Source organism: Oncorhynchus nerka, linkage group LG6 (genome assembly GCF_034236695.1).
Source record: "Oncorhynchus nerka isolate Pitt River linkage group LG6, Oner_Uvic_2.0, whole genome shotgun sequence".
Classification (NCBI taxonomy): Eukaryota; Metazoa; Chordata; class Actinopteri; order Salmoniformes; family Salmonidae; genus Oncorhynchus; species Oncorhynchus nerka.
In genome coordinates this window covers 13,316,606-13,335,762 of record NC_088401.1, presented here as the reverse complement: position 1 = coordinate 13,335,762, position 19,157 = coordinate 13,316,606, and the positions used below count along the sequence as shown (strand labels likewise).

General features: G+C 44.0%; 1 protein-coding gene across 1 annotated transcript in view; it reads right to left on the bottom strand.

The window, feature by feature from the left end:
• Positions 1 to 1,575: 1,575 nt before the first annotated feature.
• The window catches only part of LOC115117765 (semaphorin-5A-like), a 251,760-nt gene continuing 234,178 nt past the window's right edge, over positions 1,576 to 19,157 (bottom strand). The window contains exon 15 of the mRNA XM_065019047.1: positions 1,576 to 1,783. Coding sequence (XP_064875119.1) covers positions 1,576 to 1,783 — 208 coding nt within the window. The remainder of the gene's footprint in view (positions 1,784 to 19,157) is intronic.

The window sequence follows — 19,157 nt, the reverse complement described above, 5'->3', positions numbered from 1 at the left end:
TCTTCCCACACTAACGACAATGGACAGCGCTTCCCACACTCTAATGACAATGGACAAAACTTCCCACATGCTAACAACAATGGACAAAGCTCCCACACTCTAAGGACAATGGACAAAGCTTCCCACACTCTAAGGACAATGGACAAAGCTTCCCACACTCTAATGACAATGGACAAAGCTTCCCACACTCTAATGACAATGGACAAAGCTTCCCAGACTCTAATGACAATGGACAAAACTTCCCACATGCTAACAACAATGGACAAAGCTTCCCACACTCTAATGACAATGGACAAAGCTTCCCACACTCTAAAAACAATGGACAAAGCTTCCCACACTCTAATGACAATGGACAAAGCTTCCCAGACTCTAATGACAATGGACAAAGCTTCCCAGACTCTAATGACAATGGACAAAGCTTCCCACACTCTAATGACAATGGACAAAGCTTCCCACACTCTAATGACAATGGACAAAGCTTCCCACACTCTGATGACAATGGACAAAGCTTCCCACACTAATGACAATGGACAAAGCTTCCCACACTCTAAGGACAATGGACAAAGCTTCCCACACCCTAATGACAATGGACAAAGCTTCTCACACTCTAATGACAATGGACAAAGCTTCCCACACTCTAATGACAATGGACAAAGCTTCCCACACTCTAATGACAATGGACAAAGATTCCCACACTAATGACAATGGACAAAGCTTCCCACACTCTAAGGACAATGGACAAAGTTTCCCACACTCTAATGACAATGGACAAAGATTCCCACACTAATGACAATGGACAAAGCTTCTCACACTCTAATGACATTGGACAAAACTTCCCACACTCTAATGACAATGGACAAAACTTCCCACATGCTAACAACAATGGACAAAGCTTCCCACACTCTAAGGACAATGGACAAAGCTTCCAACACTCTAATGACAATGGACAAAGCTTCCCACACTCTAATGACAATGGACAAAGCTTCCCACACTCTAATGACAATGGACAAAGCTTCCCACACTAATGACAATGGACAAAGCTTCCCACACTCTAAGGACAATGGACAAAGCTTCCCACACCCTAATGACAATGGACAAAGCTTCCCACACTCTAATGACAATGGACAAAGCTTCCCACACTCTAACGACAATGGCAGAATATGGGGGATTTTTAAACAGAGGTTTTCACTGATCCTTTCAAAGTTGGTCGTATTATATATCAATCGAAAGGTAATTTCATGACCATCAGAACCACTTGTCAAACTAAGTTTAAGATGTATTAAGGTTTCCTATTTAAAGCAATTTATGTACCCTAGAAATCAATGGGTCCAAATGATTTTGACTTGAACAATCAGAGAAAGGTACCATTGCTGCACACTGCTAACACACATTTTCCAACTCTAGGGACATAGACCTTACATTGTTTTCAACTATGATGAGCCAGACGGCACACATTTGGGGGTCTGGCTCATTGACTAAAGTGTTATGTGGTATATTGTATCTTCTGATTAGAAATACTAAGGGATTTAAGGGAATGACCCTTAAAGTTCAATGTTATAACTGAGATTTAGATGTTCAAGGCCAGTCTGCGATAGAAGTGCAGCCTAGATCTATGTGTGTGTGTGTGTAACATACCTGAGCACACCCGGGGCACTCGTTACCGTTCTCGCAGGTCCTGCGGCGTGATTGGATGCCGCCTCCGCAGGGCACTGTGCAGCGTTCCCATGCTGACCATGCCGACCAATAGACATGAGGTGGGCAGGGCAGGTGCTCGTTGCAATACCTGGGAAGGACAAAGACCACAGGGGATGGGGATGTGTGTGTGTGTGTGTGTGTGTGTGTGTGTGTGTGTGTGTGTGTGTGTGTGTGTGTGTGTGTGTGTGTGCGGGTGTGCGGGTGTGTGTGTGCGGGTGTGTGTGAAGACGAGTATCACACAGTGGCTATAGGAGTGATGGGCGAACTTTACACAGTAGTATCCCCAAGACAGCCTATCTGTCTTTAGAGTGGTTGGCTGTAAATGATGGTCTTTTTGACATGATACACACAAATCATGTCCAATCAATTGAATTTACCACAGGTGGACTCCAATCAAGTTGTAGAAACATCTCAAGGATGATCAATGGAAACAGGATGCACCTGAGCTCATAGCAAAGGTTTTGAATACTTATGTAAATAAGGTATTTATGTTTTTAATTTTTAATACATTCGCAAAGAATTCTAAAATCCTGCTTTCGTTTTGTCATTATGGGGTATTGTGTGTACTGTAGATTGATGAGGAAAACAATCCATTTTGAATACAATGAATACAATCAATTTTAGAATAAGGCTGTAACTCAACAAAATGTGGAAAAAGTCGAGGGATACTTTCCGAATGGACTGTATACCGATCGATACCACAAGAAAAAAGAAGACTAATTATAGAGAACTACTGTACAGTCCCAAGATAGACAGGCAAACTGTCAGAACTGACAGACCGATGTTGACTCGTAAACTCCCGTTTGATCAACCACATTTTAACTGAGAGAAATATTCTACTTTTATGTCGCTATCAACAGAGAAATATTCCACTTTTATGTCGCCATCAACAGAGAAATATTCCACTTTTATGTCGCCATCAACAGAGAAATATTCCACTTTTATGTCGCTATCAACAGAGAAATATTCCACTTTTATGTCGCTATCAACAGAGAAATATTCCACTTTTATGTCGCCATCAACAGAGAAATATTCCACTTTTATGTCGCCATCAACAGAGAAATATTCCCCTTTTATGTCGCCATCAACAGAGAAATATTCCACTTTTATGTCGCTATCAACAGAGAAATATTCCACTTTTATGTCGCTATCAACAGAGAAATATTCCACTTTTATGTCGCTATCAACAGAGAAATATTCCACTTTTATGTCGCTATCAACAGAGAAATATTCCACTTTTATGTCGCTATCAACAGAGAAATATTCCACTTTTATGTCGCCATCAACAGAGAAATATTCCACTTTTATGTCGCTATCAACAGAGAAATATTCCACTTTTATGTCGCTATCAACAGAGAAATATTTCACTTTTATGTTGCTATCAACAGAGAAATATTCCACTTTTATGTCGCCATCAACAGAGAAATATTCCACTTTTATGTCGCCATCAATTCCACTTTTATGTCGCCATCAACAGAGAAATATTCCACTTTTATGTCGCCATCAACAGAGAAATATTCCACTTCTATGTCACCATCAACAGAGAAATATTCCACTTTTATGTCGCCATCAACAGAGAAATATTCCACTTTTATGTCGCTATCAACAGAGAAATATTCCACTTTTATGTCGCCATCAACAGAGAAATATTCCACTTTTATGTCGCTATCAACAGAGAAATATTCCACTTTTATGTCGCTATCAACAGAGAAATATTCCACTTTTATGTCGCTATCAACAGAGAAATATTCCACTTTTATGTCGCTATCAACAGAGAAATATTCCACTTTTATGTCGCTATCAACAGAGAAATATTCCACTTTTATGTCGCCATCAACAGAGAAATATTCCACTTTTATGTCGCTATCAACAGAGAAATATTCCACTTTTATGTCGCTATCAACAGAGAAATATTCCACTTTTATGTCGCTATCAACAGAGAAATATTCCACTTTTATGTCGCCATCAACAGAGAAATATTCCACTTTTATGTCGCTATCAACAGAGAAATATTCCACTTTTATGTCGCTATCAACAGAGAAATATTCCACTTCTATGTCGCCATCAATTCCACTTTTATGTCGCCATCAACAGAGAAATATTCCACTTTTATGTCGCCATCAACAGAGAAATATTCCACTTCTATGTCGCCATCAACAGAGAAATGACACCCTATGAAGGTAGATTTACAATAGAAATCCCAAAGGCACCATATGTGTGCTCACAAAGTGTGAACATCCTCGGAGATTGATAAATGTGTGTAATGTGCATTTATGAAAGCTATATTTTAATTAGTCTTAATGCATATTCCATATATTTTTTATCTACCAGCTCTCACAGTCTCATGTCAGAATTAGACGTTCATCCATGTTTCTCAAACAACACATTTAGAAGTTGTTCCAAATGTCACATTTCTATGTGTTTAGGCATTATGGTTAAGGTTTGGGATATACTTAAAAAAACAGAAATATAAAAAACAACTTTCTATTGCTGGATTCAAACTTACAACTTGTCACCCTTTGGAATCAGAGGCAGATGCATCCCTGTCCAAAACATCCTAAAACCAAAACCTACTTGAAGTTAACAGCGCTCACTGTTTCCCCTAGTTGCCTGTTTCCAAGTCCTCAGGCATGGATGGACGTCGTATACGGACTTGTATCACGAGTGACCTGGCTGACTTGAATGATGCTGCCTTTGAAAAAGCCACATAGACTCATATGTCATGTTTCATTACATTGTTTACTAGAAAGGGATAACTGTACGGAGCCTTTGGTTAATTACTAAACATGCCTTATCTAAAAACACGATGCCTTATTAGAGCCCATAGACATCATTTCTAGACCTTTTACACAAACTATAAATACTAAAAGCAGCAGATATTCACAGTGTTGGCTGAAGCACGAAACACATTGTCAGGGCCTCCGAGTGGCTTAACGATCTAAAGATCACAGTGCCAGTTCCATCACAGGCTGTGTCACAGGCGACCCGCGAGACCGTTGAGGGTTCCATCACAGGCTGTGTCACAGGCGACCCGCGAGACCGTTGAGGGTTCCATCACAGGCTGTGTCACAGGCGAGACCGTTGAGGGTTCCATCACCGCGAGACCGTTGAGGGTTCCATCACAGGCTGTGTAACAGGCGACCCGCGAGACCGTTGAGGGTTCCATCACAGGCTGTGTCGCAGGCGACCCGGGAGACCGTTGAGGGTTCCATCACAGGCTGTGTCACAGGCGACCCGTGAGACCGTTGAGGGTTCCATCACAGGCTGTGTCGCAGGCGACCCGGGAGACCGTTGAGGGTTCCATCACAGGCTGTGTCGCAGGCGACCCGGGAGACCGTTGAGGGTTCCATCACAGGCTGTGTCACAGGCGACCCGCGAGACCGTTGAGGGTTCCATCACAGGCTGTGTCGCAGGCGACCCGGGAGACCGTTGAGGGTTCCATCACAGGCTGTGTCACAGGCGACCCGCGAGACCGTTGAGGGTTCCATCACAGGCTGTGTCACAGGCGACCCGGGAGACCGTTGAGGGTTCCATCACAGGCTGTGTCACAGGCGACCCGCGAGACCCTTGAGGCGATGCCCAATTGGCCCAGCGTCGTCCAGGTTAGAAAAGGGTTTGGGAAGCCCGGGATGTCCTTGTCCCATTACACTCTAGCGGATTCCTTGTGGCGGGCCATGCACATGCACGCTGACCTCGGCCGCCAGTTGTACAGTGTTTCTTCAGACACATTGCTTCCGGGTGAAGGGAGCAGTGCGGTAAGAAGAAATGCGGCTTGGCAGGGTCATTTTCGACCTTCGACCTCTCCTGAGTCCGTACGGGAGTTGCAGAGATGGGACAAAAGTATAATTAACAATTGGACATCACAAGTATAAGGGGTAAAAAGACTTTTTTTATAAACACTTTGTCTGTTGGTGAGAAACGTATTTCCCCTTATTTGATCTGCAGATACAGATAACAGATAGATATTACAGCGCAATGAAAAGTTGAAATAGAAAAACATTTGTGTGTTACTCGGTTTTCCTACTACACCATTTACATTAAAGAGCCTGAGATTTGGCTGAGGAAGGGGAGACGGAGAGAGAGAGAGGGAGAGAGGGAGAGACGGAGAGAGAGAGAGAGTGAGAGAGAGAGAGAGAGAGGTGTAGAGAGAGAGCGAGAAAGAGAGAGAGAGAGGGAGGTACAGAGAGAGAGAGAAAGAAGGAGGTACAGAGATAGAGAGAAAGAAAGAGAGAGAGGTGAGGTACAGAGAGAGAGAGGTGAGGTACAGAGAGAGAGAGGTGAGGTACAGAGAGAGAGAGGTGAGGTACAGAGAGAGAGAGAGTGAGAGAGAGTGAGAGAGAGAGAGAGAGAGAAAGAGAGAGAGTGAGAGAGACAGAGAGAGAGAGACAGAGAGAGAGAGTGAGAGAGAGTAAGAGAGAGAGAGAGAGAAAGAGAGAGAGAGAGAGAGAGAGAGAGAGAGAGAGAGAGAGAGAGAGAGAGATAGACAGAGAGAGAGAGAGAGAGAGATAGTGTGTGTGAGAGAGAGAGAGAGAGAGAGAGAGAGAGAGAGAGAGAGAGAGAGAGAGAGAGAGAGAGACAGAGGGGGAGGGGGAGGGGGGGGGCTGAATGATAGAGGGAGAGAAGCACCGATTGCAAAAGAAAGTGAGAGACAGAATGCGAGGGAGGAAAGGAAGCAAGGGAGGGAGAGAATGGCTGTAAATATGACATAGTGCCCATGATAGCGATAGCAGAAAGGTCCCCGCAGAGATCAGAGTGGAGGAGACAGGGCCCCCTGCAGAGATCAAAATAGAGGAGACAGGGCCCCCTGCAGAGATCAGAATGGAGAAGACAGGGCCCCTTGAAGAGATCAGAATGGAGGAGACAGGGCGCCCTGCAGAGATCAGAATGGAGGAGACAGGGCGCCCTGCAGAGATCAGAATGGAGGAGACAGGGCGCCCTGCAGAGATCAGAATGGAGGAGACAGGGCGCCCTGCAGAGATCAGAATGGAGGAGACAGGGCGCCCTGCAGAGATCAGAATGGAGGAGACAGGGCGCCCTGCAGAGATCAGAAGGGAGGAGACAGGGGCCCCTGCAGAGATCAGAAGGGAGGAGACAGACCCATTGATCTGTAGAGTCCCCTGCTCAGAATAAAGGGAGACAGCCTTAACCAGATCCATAGTAAACAGATTAATAAACTCATCGTCAATCCAGCCATGCAAATCATTCTGCTCTCAGATTAGATTAGCCTTCGTTTAATGCAACATCCTCCCTGGGCAGGAAGTCAGGAAGAAAATGGTGCTATTTACTGCCCTGTATGAGCTGAGTAAGCAGGGGAATACATAAGCTTGAACATTAGCCAGACAGACTTTGTCCTCATTGCATTGACTGGGATAGCAGTTAATGTCAAGAAACCATGGCCAAACTTCTGGAGAGAGACTGGAATGTGTGTGTGTGGCTACTGCATGTGCCTCAGGCCTTTCAATACTGTATCTCTAACCACAGCCATCTGGCCTCAGAGGGAGAGAGAGAGAGAGAGAGAGAGAGAGAGAGAGAGAGAGAGAGAGAGAGAGAGAGAGAGAGAGAGAGAGAGAGGGAGACAGAGAGGTATATATCTATATATATATATATATATATATATATGTATATATATATAGAGAGAGAGAGAGAGAGAGAGAGAGGGAGACAGGGAGGTATATAAATAAATATATATATATATATATATATATATATATATATATATAGAGCGAGAGAGAGAGACAGAGAGAGAGAGAGGTATATACATTTTATATATATATATATATATATATATAGAGAGAGAGAGAGAGAGAGAGAGAGAGAGAGAGAGAGAGAGAGAGAGAGAGAATGTGTGCTGATTACCGCTGAAAGGGGACCCTATGGATACGGCAATAACAGCCCACTCCATTCCTAACATTAAAGGGAGAGTTCACACCCAAAATGAGTCCACAATCCACAACATCTGATTCATATAGGACATGTAGAAAATGAGAGGAGAGAGAGAGATGGATGGAGAGAAAGAGAAAGAGTGTGAGAGAGAAAGAGAGAGGGGGGGAGAGAGAGAGAGAGAGAGAGAGAGAGGGAGAGAGACAGACGGAGAGAGAGAGAGAGAACTATTTGCACATAATATGACATTTGAAATATATTTATTCTTTTGGAACATTTGTATTGTTTATTTCACTTTTGTTTATTATCTACTTCACTTGCTTTGGCAATGTTACCATATGTTTCCCATGCCAATAAAGTCCTTAAATTGAAAATGAATGGAGAGAGTTGGATGGATGGAGAGAGAGAGAGAGAGAGAGAGGCGGGGGTACAGAGAGAGAGAAAGAGAGAGAGAGAGAGAGGGGGGGTACAGAGAGAGAGAAAAGAGAGAGAGAGAGAGAGAGAGAGACAGAGAGAGAGAGAGAGAGAGTGACAGAGAGAGAGAGAGAGAGAGAGAGAGAGAGAGAGAGAGGAGGGAGGTACAGAGAGAGAAATGTCTCTATTCCTTTCAAGTGTAATGAGTGTAATGTTTACTGTTAATTTGTTCATGTTTATTTCACTTTTGTTATTTATCTAATTCACTTGCTTTGGCATTGTTAACATATATTTCCCATGCCAATAAAGCCCTTAAATTGAATTGAGAGAGAGAGAAAGAGATTGAACAGCGAGCGAGTAGGACCATGAAACCCGTTTCTTCTCTTACAGACAGTTCTCTTTTCTGACAGACAGACCCTTCTCCTCTCTAAACAGACAGACCCTTCTCCTCTCTAAACAGACAGACCCTTCTCTTCTCTGACAGACCCTTCTCTTCTCTAAACAGACAGACCCTTCTCCTCTCTAAACAGACAGACCCTTCTCTTCTCTAAACAGACAGACCCTTCTCTTCTCTAAACAGACAGACCCTTCTCTTCTCTAAACAGACAGACCCTTCTCCTCTCTAAACAGACAGACCCTTCTCTCTAAACAGACAGACCCTTCTCTTCTCTAAACAGACAGACCCTTCTCTTCTCTAAACAGACAGACCCTTCTCTTCTCTAAACAGACAGACCCTTCTCTTCTCTAAACAGACAGACCCTTCTCTTCTCTAAACAGACAGACCCTTCTCCTCTCTAAACAGACAGACCCTTCTCTTCTCTAAACAGACAGACCCTTCTCTTCTCTAAACAGACAGACCCTTCTCCTCTCTAAACAGACAGACCCTTCTCTTCTCTAAACAGACAGACCCTTCTCTTCTCTAAACAGACAGACTCTTCTCTGACAGACCCTTCTCTTCTCTAAACAGACAGACCCTTCTCTTCTCTAAACAGACAGACTCTTCTCTGACAGACCCTTCTCTTCTCTAAACAGACAGACTCTTCTCTGACAGACCCTTCTCTTCTCTAAACAGACAGACTCTTCTCTGACAGACCCTTCTCTTCTCTAAACAGACAGACTCTTCTCTGACAGACCCTTCTCCTCTCTAAACAGACAGACTCTTCTCTGACAGACCCTTCTCTTCTCTAAACAGACAGACCCTTCTCCTCTCTAAACAGACAGACCCTTCTCCTCTCTAAACAGACAGACTCTTCTCTGACAGACCCTTCTCTTCTCTAAACAGACAGACTCTTCTCTGACAGACCCTTCTCTTCTCTAAACAGACAGACTCTTCTCTGACAGACCCTTCTCCTCTCTAAACAGACAGACCCTTCTCTTCTCTAAACAGACAGACCCTTCTCTTCTCTAAACAGACAGACCCTTCTCTTCTCTAAACAGACAGACCCTTCTCTTCTCTAAACAGACAGACCCTTCTCTTCTCTAAACAGACAGACCCTTCTCTTCTCTAAACAGACAGACCCTTCTCTTCTCTAAACAGACAGACCCTTCTCCTCTCTAAACAGACAGACCCTTCTCTTCTCTAAACAGACAGACCCTTCTCTTCTCTAAACAGACAGACCCTTCTCTTCTCTAAACAGACAGACCCTTCTCTTCTCTAAACAGACAGACCCTTCTCTTCTCTAAACAGACAGACCCTTCTCTTCTCTAAACAGACAGACCCTTCTCTTCTCTAAACAGACAGACCCTTCTCTTCTCTAAACAGACAGACCCTTCTCTTCTCTAAACAGACAGACCTCTTCTCTCTTCTCTAAACAGACAGACCCTTCTCTTCTCTAAACAGACAGACCCTTCTCTTCTCTAAACAGACCTTTCTTCTCTAAACAGACAGACCCTTCTCTTCTCTAAACAGACAGACTCTTCTCTGACAGACCCTTCTCTTCTCTGACAGACAGACTCTTCTCTGACAGACCCTTCTCTTCTCTAAACAGACAGACTCTTCTCTAAACAGACAGACTCTTCTCTAAACAGACAGACTCTTCTCTGACAGACCCTTCTCTTCTCTGACAGACAGACTCTTCTCTGACAGACCCTTCTCTTCTCTGACAGACCCTTCTCTTCTCTGACAGACAGACTCTTCTCTGACAGACCCTTCTCTTCTTTAGGAGAGAGTAATAGTGACACAGCATATTTCATCCATTAAAACATGTCTCCTCCACAGAGTGTAAAATCACCAAGCCCTACTGTAAGATCCTAATGGATTCTCTCAATAACACATCTGCCCTACTGTAAGATCCTAATGGATTCTCTCAATAACACATCTCTACCATTCATCGCTGGGCCGGCACAAGGTGTTTTATTAGCTGAGCAGGTAGTTTGAAAGAAGCAGAGAGGGAGAGAGGGACAAGGAAAGTAAGAGGGAGGGAGATAAGGAGAGAGAGATGGGGGGGGGAGCAGGGGAAAACGACGGCCCCTTCTCATTAAAGCCACAATTGTGGGTGTGTAAATGGGTAAATGGCACCCTTCGCGAAAAATAGATAGATATACATTCATGATTCAAAAAGTACATTGCCTTCGGAAAGTATTCAGACCATTTGACTTTATCCACATTTTGTTACATTACAGTATTACTCTAACGTTGATTAAATAAAAACTATTCCTCAGCAATGTACACACAATACCCTATAACGACAAAGTAAAAACAGGTTATAATACATTTTTGCAAATGTATTTAAAAAAAAAAAGTAGTCAGACCCTTTACTCAGTACTTTGTTGAAGCACCTTTGGCAGCTAATACAGCCTTGAGTCTTGGGTATGCCACTACAAGCTTGGCACACCTGTATTTGGGGAGTTTCTCCCATTCTTTTCTGCAGATCCTCTCAAGCTCTGTCATGTTGTCAGGCTGCACAGCAATTTTCAGGTCTCTCCAGAGATCTTCGATCAGGTTCAAGTCCGGGCTCTGGCTGGGACACCCAAGGACATTCAGAGACTTGTCCCGAAGCCACTCCTATGTCGTCCTGTGCTGTGTTGTCTGTGTGTTTGGGGCTGTTGTCCTGATAGAATGTGAACCTTTGCCCCAGTCTGAGGTCCTGAGTGCTCTGGACCAGGTTTTCATCAAGGATCTCTCTGTACTTTGCTCCGTTCATTTTTATCTCAATCCTGACTGGTCTCCCAGTACCTGCCGATGAAAATCATCCCCACAGCATGATGCTGCCACCACCATGATTCACCTTAAGGATGGTGTTAGTTTTCTTCCAGGCGTGACGGCTTGGCATTCAGGCCAAAGAGTTCCATCTTGGTTTCATCAGACCAGAGAATCTTGTTTCTCCTGGTCCGAGAGTCCTTTGGGTGCCTTTTGGCAAACTCCAAGCAGGCTGTCATATGCTTTTCATGAGGAGTGGCTTAAGTCTGGCCACTCTCCCATAATGGCCTGATTGGTGGAGTTCGGAGAGATGGTCGTCCTTCTGGAAGGTCCTCCCACCTCCACAGAGGAACTCTGGAGCTCTGTCAGTGACCATAGGGTTCTTGGTCACTTCCCCAGATTGTTCAGTTTGGCTGGGTGGCCAGTCCTTAGGAAGAGTCTTGGTGGTTCCAAACTTCTTCCATTGAAGAATGATGGAGGTCACTGTGTTCTTGAGGACCTTCAATGATGCAGACATTTTTCATCCCCTTCCCCAGATCTGTGCCTCGACACAATCCTGTCTCGGAGCTCTACAGACAATCCCTTCGACCTCATGGCTTGGTTTTTGCTCTGACATGCACTGTCAACTGTGGAACCTTATATAGACAGGAGTGTGCCTTTCCCAATCATGTCCAATCAACTGAATTTATCACAAGTGACTCCAATCAAGTTGTAGAAACATCTCAAGGATGATCAATGGAAACAGGATGCACCTGAGCTCAATTTCGAGTCTCATAGCAAAGGGTCCGAATACTTATGTAAATAAGGTATTTCTGTTTTTTATTTCTAATAAATTTGAAAACATGTAGCTTGATGAAAAAAATTGTATTGAAGGAATTTTACAATAAGGCTATAATGTAACACAATGTAGAAAAAGTTGATTGTTTCAGAATACTTTCCTAACGCACTTGTGTGTCTCCATCAGATTCGCTTCAATGCACTATTGAGTCTTCAAGTAGGAATATATGGTGTCACATAATTGATGGCTTTGTCCATTAATATATACAGTCATTGGGGGGGACAGGGAAAGTCGCAGTCTGGAGGGCCCTTGAACAATTGATAAATCGACACAATATTATACAATAATTTTATTTTCAAAAGTTCCATAATAAATATTATGTCTACATACAGTGTTGTAACAATGTGCAAATAGTTAAAGTACAAAAGGGAAAATAAATAAACATAAATATGGGTTGTATTTACAATGGTGTTTGTTCTTCACTGGTTCCCCTTTTCTTGTGGCAACAGGTCACAAATCTTGCTGCTGTGACAGCACACTGTGGTATTTCACTGGAGAGATATGGGAGTTTATCAAAATTGGGTTTGTTTTCAAATAATTTGTGGCTCTGTGTAATCTGAGGGAAATATGTGTCTCTAATATGGTCATATATTTGGGCAGGAGGTTAGGAAGTGAAGCTCAGTTTCCACCTCATTTTGTGGGCAGTGTGCACTTGCCTGTCTTCTCTTGAGAACCAGGTCTGCCTACAACGGCCTTTCTCAATAGCAAGGCTATGCTCACTGAGTCTGTACATAGTCAAAGCTTTCCTTCATTTTGGGTCAGTCACCGTGGTCAGGTATTCTGCAACTGTGTACTTTCTGTTTAGGGCCAAAGAACATTCTAATTTGGCTCAGTTTTTAGGTTAATTATTTCCAATGTGTAAAGAAATTGTTTTTTTGTTTTCTCATGATTTGGTCTAATTGTTTTGCTGTCCTGGGGGTCTGTTTATGTTTGTGAACAGAGCCCCAGGACCAGCTTTCTTAGGGGACTCTTCTCCAGGTTCATCTCTCTGTAAGTGATGGCTTTGTTATTTCCGGTTTGGGAATCGCTTCCTTTTAGGTGGTTGTAGAATTTAACGTCTCTTTTCTGGAACTCGATAATTACCGGGGATCGGCCTAGTTCTGCTCTAAATCATTTAGTGTTTTACGTTGTACACAGAGGATATTTTTGCAGAATTCAGCATGCAGAGTCTCATTTTTGGAGATTGTCCCATTTTGTGAATTCTTGGTTGGTGAGCGGACCCCAGACCTCAGACCCATAAAGATCAATGGGTTCAATAAACGAATCAAGTATTTTTAGATCCAAATTGGTATGTCAAATGTTATGTTCCTTTTGATGGCATAGAAGGCCCTTCATGCCTGGTCTCTCAGATCGTTCACAGCTTTGTGGAAGTTCCCTGTGGCGCTGATGTTTAGGCCAAGGTATGTATAGTTTGTGTGCTCTATGGCAACGTTGTCTAGATGGAGTTTGTATTTGTGGTCCTGGCAACTGGACCTTTTTTGGAACACCATTATTTTTGTCTTACTGAGATTTACTGTCAGGGTCCAGGTCTGCCAGAATCTGTGCAGAAGATCTAGGTGCTGCTGTAGGCCCTCCTTGGTTGGGGACAGAAGCAACAGATCATCAGCAAACAGTACATATTTGACTTCAGATTGTATTAGCGTGAGGCCAAGTGCTGCAGAATGTTCTCGTGCCCAATTCGATGATACAGATTATGTTGAATAGGGTGGGGCTTAAGCTGCATCCCTGTCTAACCGCACCCCCTCAAATGAAATGTTTGTGTTTATTGTAACCACACACTTGTTATTCGTGTACATGGATTTTATCATGTTGTATGTTTTCCCCCCAACACCACTTTCAATCTATTTTTATAGCAGATCCTCATTCCAAATTGAGTCAAGAGCTTTTTTGAAATCAACAAAGCATGAGAAGATTTTGCCTTTGTTTTGGTTTGTCAATTTGACATTTGCTCAGTAAATTGGTGCTCAGTACATTTACTGTGGAAATGTACAAGTCTGCTGGAAATGATAACGCAGAGGATTTTCCCAAGGTTGCTGTTGACGCATATCCCACGGTAGTTATTGGGGTCAAATTTGTCTCCCCTTTTGTGGATTGGGGTGATCAGTCCTTGGTTCCAAATATTGGGGAAGATGCTAGAGCTAAGAAAATGGTTAAAGAGTGTAAGTATAGCCAATTAGAATTTGTGGTCTGGATATTTTATCATTTCATTGAGGATACCATCAACAACACAGGCCTTTTTGAGTTGGAGGGTTTGTATTTTGTCCTGTAGTTCATTCAATGTGATTGGAGAATCCAATGGGTTCTGATTGTCTTTAATAGCTGATTCTAATATTTGTATTTGATAATGTATATGTTTTTGCTGTTTGTTCTTTGTTACAGGGACAAAAAGGTTGGAGAAGTGGTTTACCCATACATCTCCGTTTTGGATAGATAACTCTTCGTGTTGTTGTTTGTTTAGTGTTTTCCCAGAAGTGGTTAGAGTCTATAGATTCTTCAATTACATTGAGCTTCTGACATGCTGTTCCTTCTTTTTTTGTAATGTGTTTCTGTATTGTTTTTGTGATTCACCATTAGTGAAGGCGTAGACTCAGGTTTTCTGGGTCTCTGTTTTTGGTTGGTGTCACGCTCGTTGGAATAAATGTCGGCTGCAGCGCGATATGATTTGAATAATAATGTGAGACAAAAACAAATAAACCGTGACTACAGAGATGCTACGTGCAATAACTCAAAACATTATCCCATAAACACAAGTGGGAAAAACAGCTACTTAAATATGATCCCCAATTAGAGAAAACGATACCAGCTGCCTCTAATTGGGAATCATACAAATCACCAACAAAGGAAAAAAAACTAGAACACCACATAGAAATACACAAACTAGATCACCCCCAGTCACGCCCTGACCCACTCCACCATAGAGAAACAATGGCTCTCTATGGTCAGCGCGTGACAGTTGGATAGGTTTCTCAATTTATTTCTTAGGTTTTTGCATTCTTCATCAAACCATTTGTCAATGTTGTTAATTTTCTTTGGTTTTCTGTTTGTAATTTTTTAGATTTGATAGGGAAGCTGAGAGGTCAAATATACTGTTTAGATTTGATAGGGAAGCTGAGAGGTCAAATATACTGTTTAGATTTGATAGGGAAGCTGAGAGGTCAAATATACTGTTTAGATGTTCCTGTTTAGATTTGATAGGGAAGCTGAGAGGTCAAATATACTGTTTAGATGTTCCACTGCCAAGTTTACACCTTCACTATTACAGTTGAACCTTTTGTCCAGGAAGTTGTCTAAAAGGGATTTGTTTTTGCCTAATTGTTTTTTGGTAGGTTTCCTACATTCCTTCCATCTATGGCATTTCTTAATATTATTCAGATCTTTGGATTTGATGGCTCATGATTGAGTTTTGCTCTGTTCAAGTAGAGTGTGATTTGGCTGTGATCTGATAGGGGTGTCAGTGGGCTGACTGTGAACACTCTGAGAGACTCTGGGTTGAGGTCAGTGATAAAGTCGTCTACAGTACTACTGCCAAGAGATGAGCTATAGGTGTACCTAACCATAGGAGTCCCCTTGAAGCCTTCCATTCCCAGCGTGCGACAGAGCTGCAGGAGTTGTGACCTGTTTTGGTCGGTTATGTTGTCATAGTTGTGCCTAGGGGGGCATATGGGGGAGGGAATGATGTCCCCTCCAGGTAGCTTCTGGCATTTAGGCCGCCACAGACTAGTACATGTCCCTGGGCCCCCCTCCTGGATGGAGAAGCTGTCTTCATTAAAGTATGTGGATTCTAGTTGGGGGATATAGGTAGCACACAGGAGGACATTTTTCTCTGTTAAGATAATTTCCTCCTGAATTTCTAGTCAAATGTAAAAGGTTCCTGTTTTGATCAATTTAATAGAGCCCCCTGTAGTTTGGTAGTTTGGTGGATGGGACTACCAGCTCTCTGTAACCTAGAGGGCAACCAGTGGGTCCATCTCCTCTATACCATGTTCCCTGTAGGATGACAATGTCTGTATTTCCGATTTCTTTGGTGAAGACCAGGTTCCTGCTCTTTAGGCCAAATGCAGATGACCTCAGGCCTTAGATATTCCAGGATGAGATAGCGAAGGCTTTGTGTTCCATTAAGTGCCCAATGTTGTTAGTCGTGTGTTTTGGCCTCAGGCTAGTAAGTGTGAGCAGAGCCTGCTGAGCATCTGCTGAGGCCTGTTTGCCTGCTCACGGCCTGGGCGTATGTGTGACTTCCATGTTGAGGTCCCGCCGGTCTGGGACAGTGTATTGCTGGTCTGGGCACTGTGTCTATTGATCTGTTGCTCCTGTGTGAAGTGTTGTGGCTGAGTTTGAGGGCGTTGTCCTTTAGGGCGAAGGAGGGCACTGCTGCCTTTTAGAGGTGGACCTGGTCATGAAGGCTGTTCTAGTCCAGGGTGGATTGGTGGGCCAGGTAAACATTTGGTTTTGAGGCTCAGTCAAGGGAAATACTTTTACCTTACCGCTGTATGGTAGCAGGGTGGAAGTATTTTCGGGGTAGCAAGGTGGAGATAACCACTGGGGAAAGTAGAAGAAGCTTTTCCAATCACTCCTTTGAGTGCAGTGGCCACCCGTTCCTGCTGTGCTCTCAGGTCGTTTGTGCCTGTGTGTATTATTATGTGGCTGGGTGACCCTAGTTGGTCCTCAGACAGAAGGTCGAGGGAAAATTGGGTGTTTGGACACCAGAGTTTAGAAACTCTGTTTGAGAAAAAGTATGTTTTCTTGTATATATTTCCCATTTGAGTCCATAAGGAGTGCAATCTGTGGCTTGTGTTTGTCCTCAGTGGGTGTGGGGGGTTGTCAGGAGGGCTATCAGGGTGACTGACAGGGGGGGTGCTGAGAGGTGGTGGGATATTCTGGGCTTGGGGTTCTTCATTTGTCTGTCCTGCTGTGATGTCAACGTGGTCAGGGTCTGGGGTGGACTGTTCTGCTGTGGTGTCAAGACTTTTGTCGAGAGCTGAGGTGGGCTGTTCTGCTGGCTTCTCTGCTGGGGTGGCCACCTCTCTAATGAGTTGTTCTCTGTGACACGCCATCCCCCTCACCCTCTCCTCCAGCAGTCTGATCCTCTCCTCTAGTGCTCTTTTCTTCTCCTGTTCTGCTCTTGCTCTTTCTCCTGTTGATGTTGTCGCACTACAGTCCAGAGTGCAGATATGTCTCTCTCCACCTCCAGCTCTCCGGGTCTTGTTGAGACGGTGTTGTTGAGCTGGAGGATTTTGTTGTGCTGACGAGTGTGTTCACCTCTTGTTCCAGCTCCTCCTGCTTTACCTCCAGCTGGGTGTATTTATCCTTCATTTCAATGAGGAGTAGTACTCTGTGCTGGGAGGTTGACTTCCTGCTTGGGGTTGCTCGTCTGTGGGGTTGTTTAATGAAGAGGTCTGGTCTGACCCGCTCGGGGTGGGGTATCTTTCTCAATAGAGAGGTTCTCCTGCTGGGCTCTCTCTTTGATAATGTGAAAGTCCAGCTGAAACTGTTCGGGGTTGCTCTGTACCAATACTGTTCCAGATTTGTACACGTTCACATTTCCTGACTCAGTGTCCTCGTCTCGTATCCTGAGTTTCTACCCATCAGTAACACCCCCCCTCCCTCTGAGTTTCTACACATCAGTAACCCCCCCCCCCCCCCTTAACAAAAGGGTAGTGTGTTAATATAGCACTGTGTTATGCCAGGGGATGGTCTGTGTGGAATTTATTTGATTTAACCTTTATTTAACTAGGCAAGTCAGTTAAGAACAAATTCCTATTTTACAATGACAGCCCAGGAACAGTGGGTTAACTGCCTTGTTCAGGGGCAAAACCACAGACCTTCACCTCGTCAGCTCGGGGATTCCATCCCAGCAACCTTTCGGGAAGATGAAGTTGCTTATGTTCCCATTTTTATAACAGTCAGCAAAAAGTGTTTCTTGATTTTCCATAAGGAGCTTAATTTTGTACTCTTTTCATGCCTTAACATGTTTTACATAGAGAGGGTACTGTATTTTAATTACCTCTGAACAGCGGGAGGCGGCTTCAAAGCCCTCTGCATTTGGTTGAGGTAGACTGTGTGACTCTCCTGCCATTGTTGGGCTCAAGGGCTTCGACACCTCTCACATCAGTGCTAATTGAAGTCGCTCTGTGTGTATCCAAAGGTGGTCAATGAAATTAGCACTGTGATGTCCCGGGTAGAACAAGAGAAGCTAGAACCCCATATAAAGAATGGCCAACCTAATTGAAATGCTTCATTATGTGGGCTCCCGAGTAGTGCAGCGGTCTAAAGCACTGCATTTCAGTGCTTGAGGCGTCACTGCAGACACCCTGGTTCGAATCCAGGCTGTATCACAACCGGCCAGGATTGGGAGCCCCCACAGCGTGGCGCACAATTGGCCCAACGTCGTCCGGGGTAGGGTTTTGCCGGTGTGGCCATCATTGCAAATAAGAATTTGTTCTTAACTGACTTGCCGAGTAAATGTTAAAATACCCAGTAACAAAGTACCCAGACGCTAAGGAATCTGTCTGAAGTTATTCTCATATTATTATTGACTTTGTTGTAAAGTTTCTGGTAAAAAAGTTTTATTTCAAACAACCTGCACTCTTCCATATTCTCTCCTTCTCACCTCCCTCTCTCCTTTCTCTCTCTCCTTCTCACCCCCTTTCTCCTTTCTCTCTCTCCTTCTCACCTCCCTCTCTCCTTTCTCTCTCTCCTTCTCACCTCCCTCTCTCCTTTCTCTCTCTCCTTCTCACCCCCTATCTCCTTTCTCTCTCTCCTTCTCACCTCCCTCTCTCCTTTCTCTCTCTCCTTCTCACCTCCCTCTCTCCTTTCTCTCTCTCCTTCTCACCTCCTTCTCACCTCCCTCTCTCCTTCTCACCTCCCTCTCTCCTTTCTCTCTCTCCTTCTCACCTCCTTCTCACCTCCCTCTCTCCTTCTCACCTCCCTCTCTCCTTTCTCTCTCTCCTTCTCACCCTCTCTCCTTTCTCTCTCTCTCCTTCTCACCCCCTCTCTCCTTTCTCTCTCTCCTTCTCACCCCCTATCTCCTTTCTCTCTCTCCTTCTCACCTCCTCTCTCCTTTCTCTCTCTCCTTCTCACCTCCCTCTCTCCTTTCTCTCTCTCCTTCTCACCCCCTATCTCCTTTCTCTCTCTCCTTCTCACCCCCTATCTCCTTTCTCTCTCTCCTTCTCACCTCCCTCTCTCCTTTCTCTC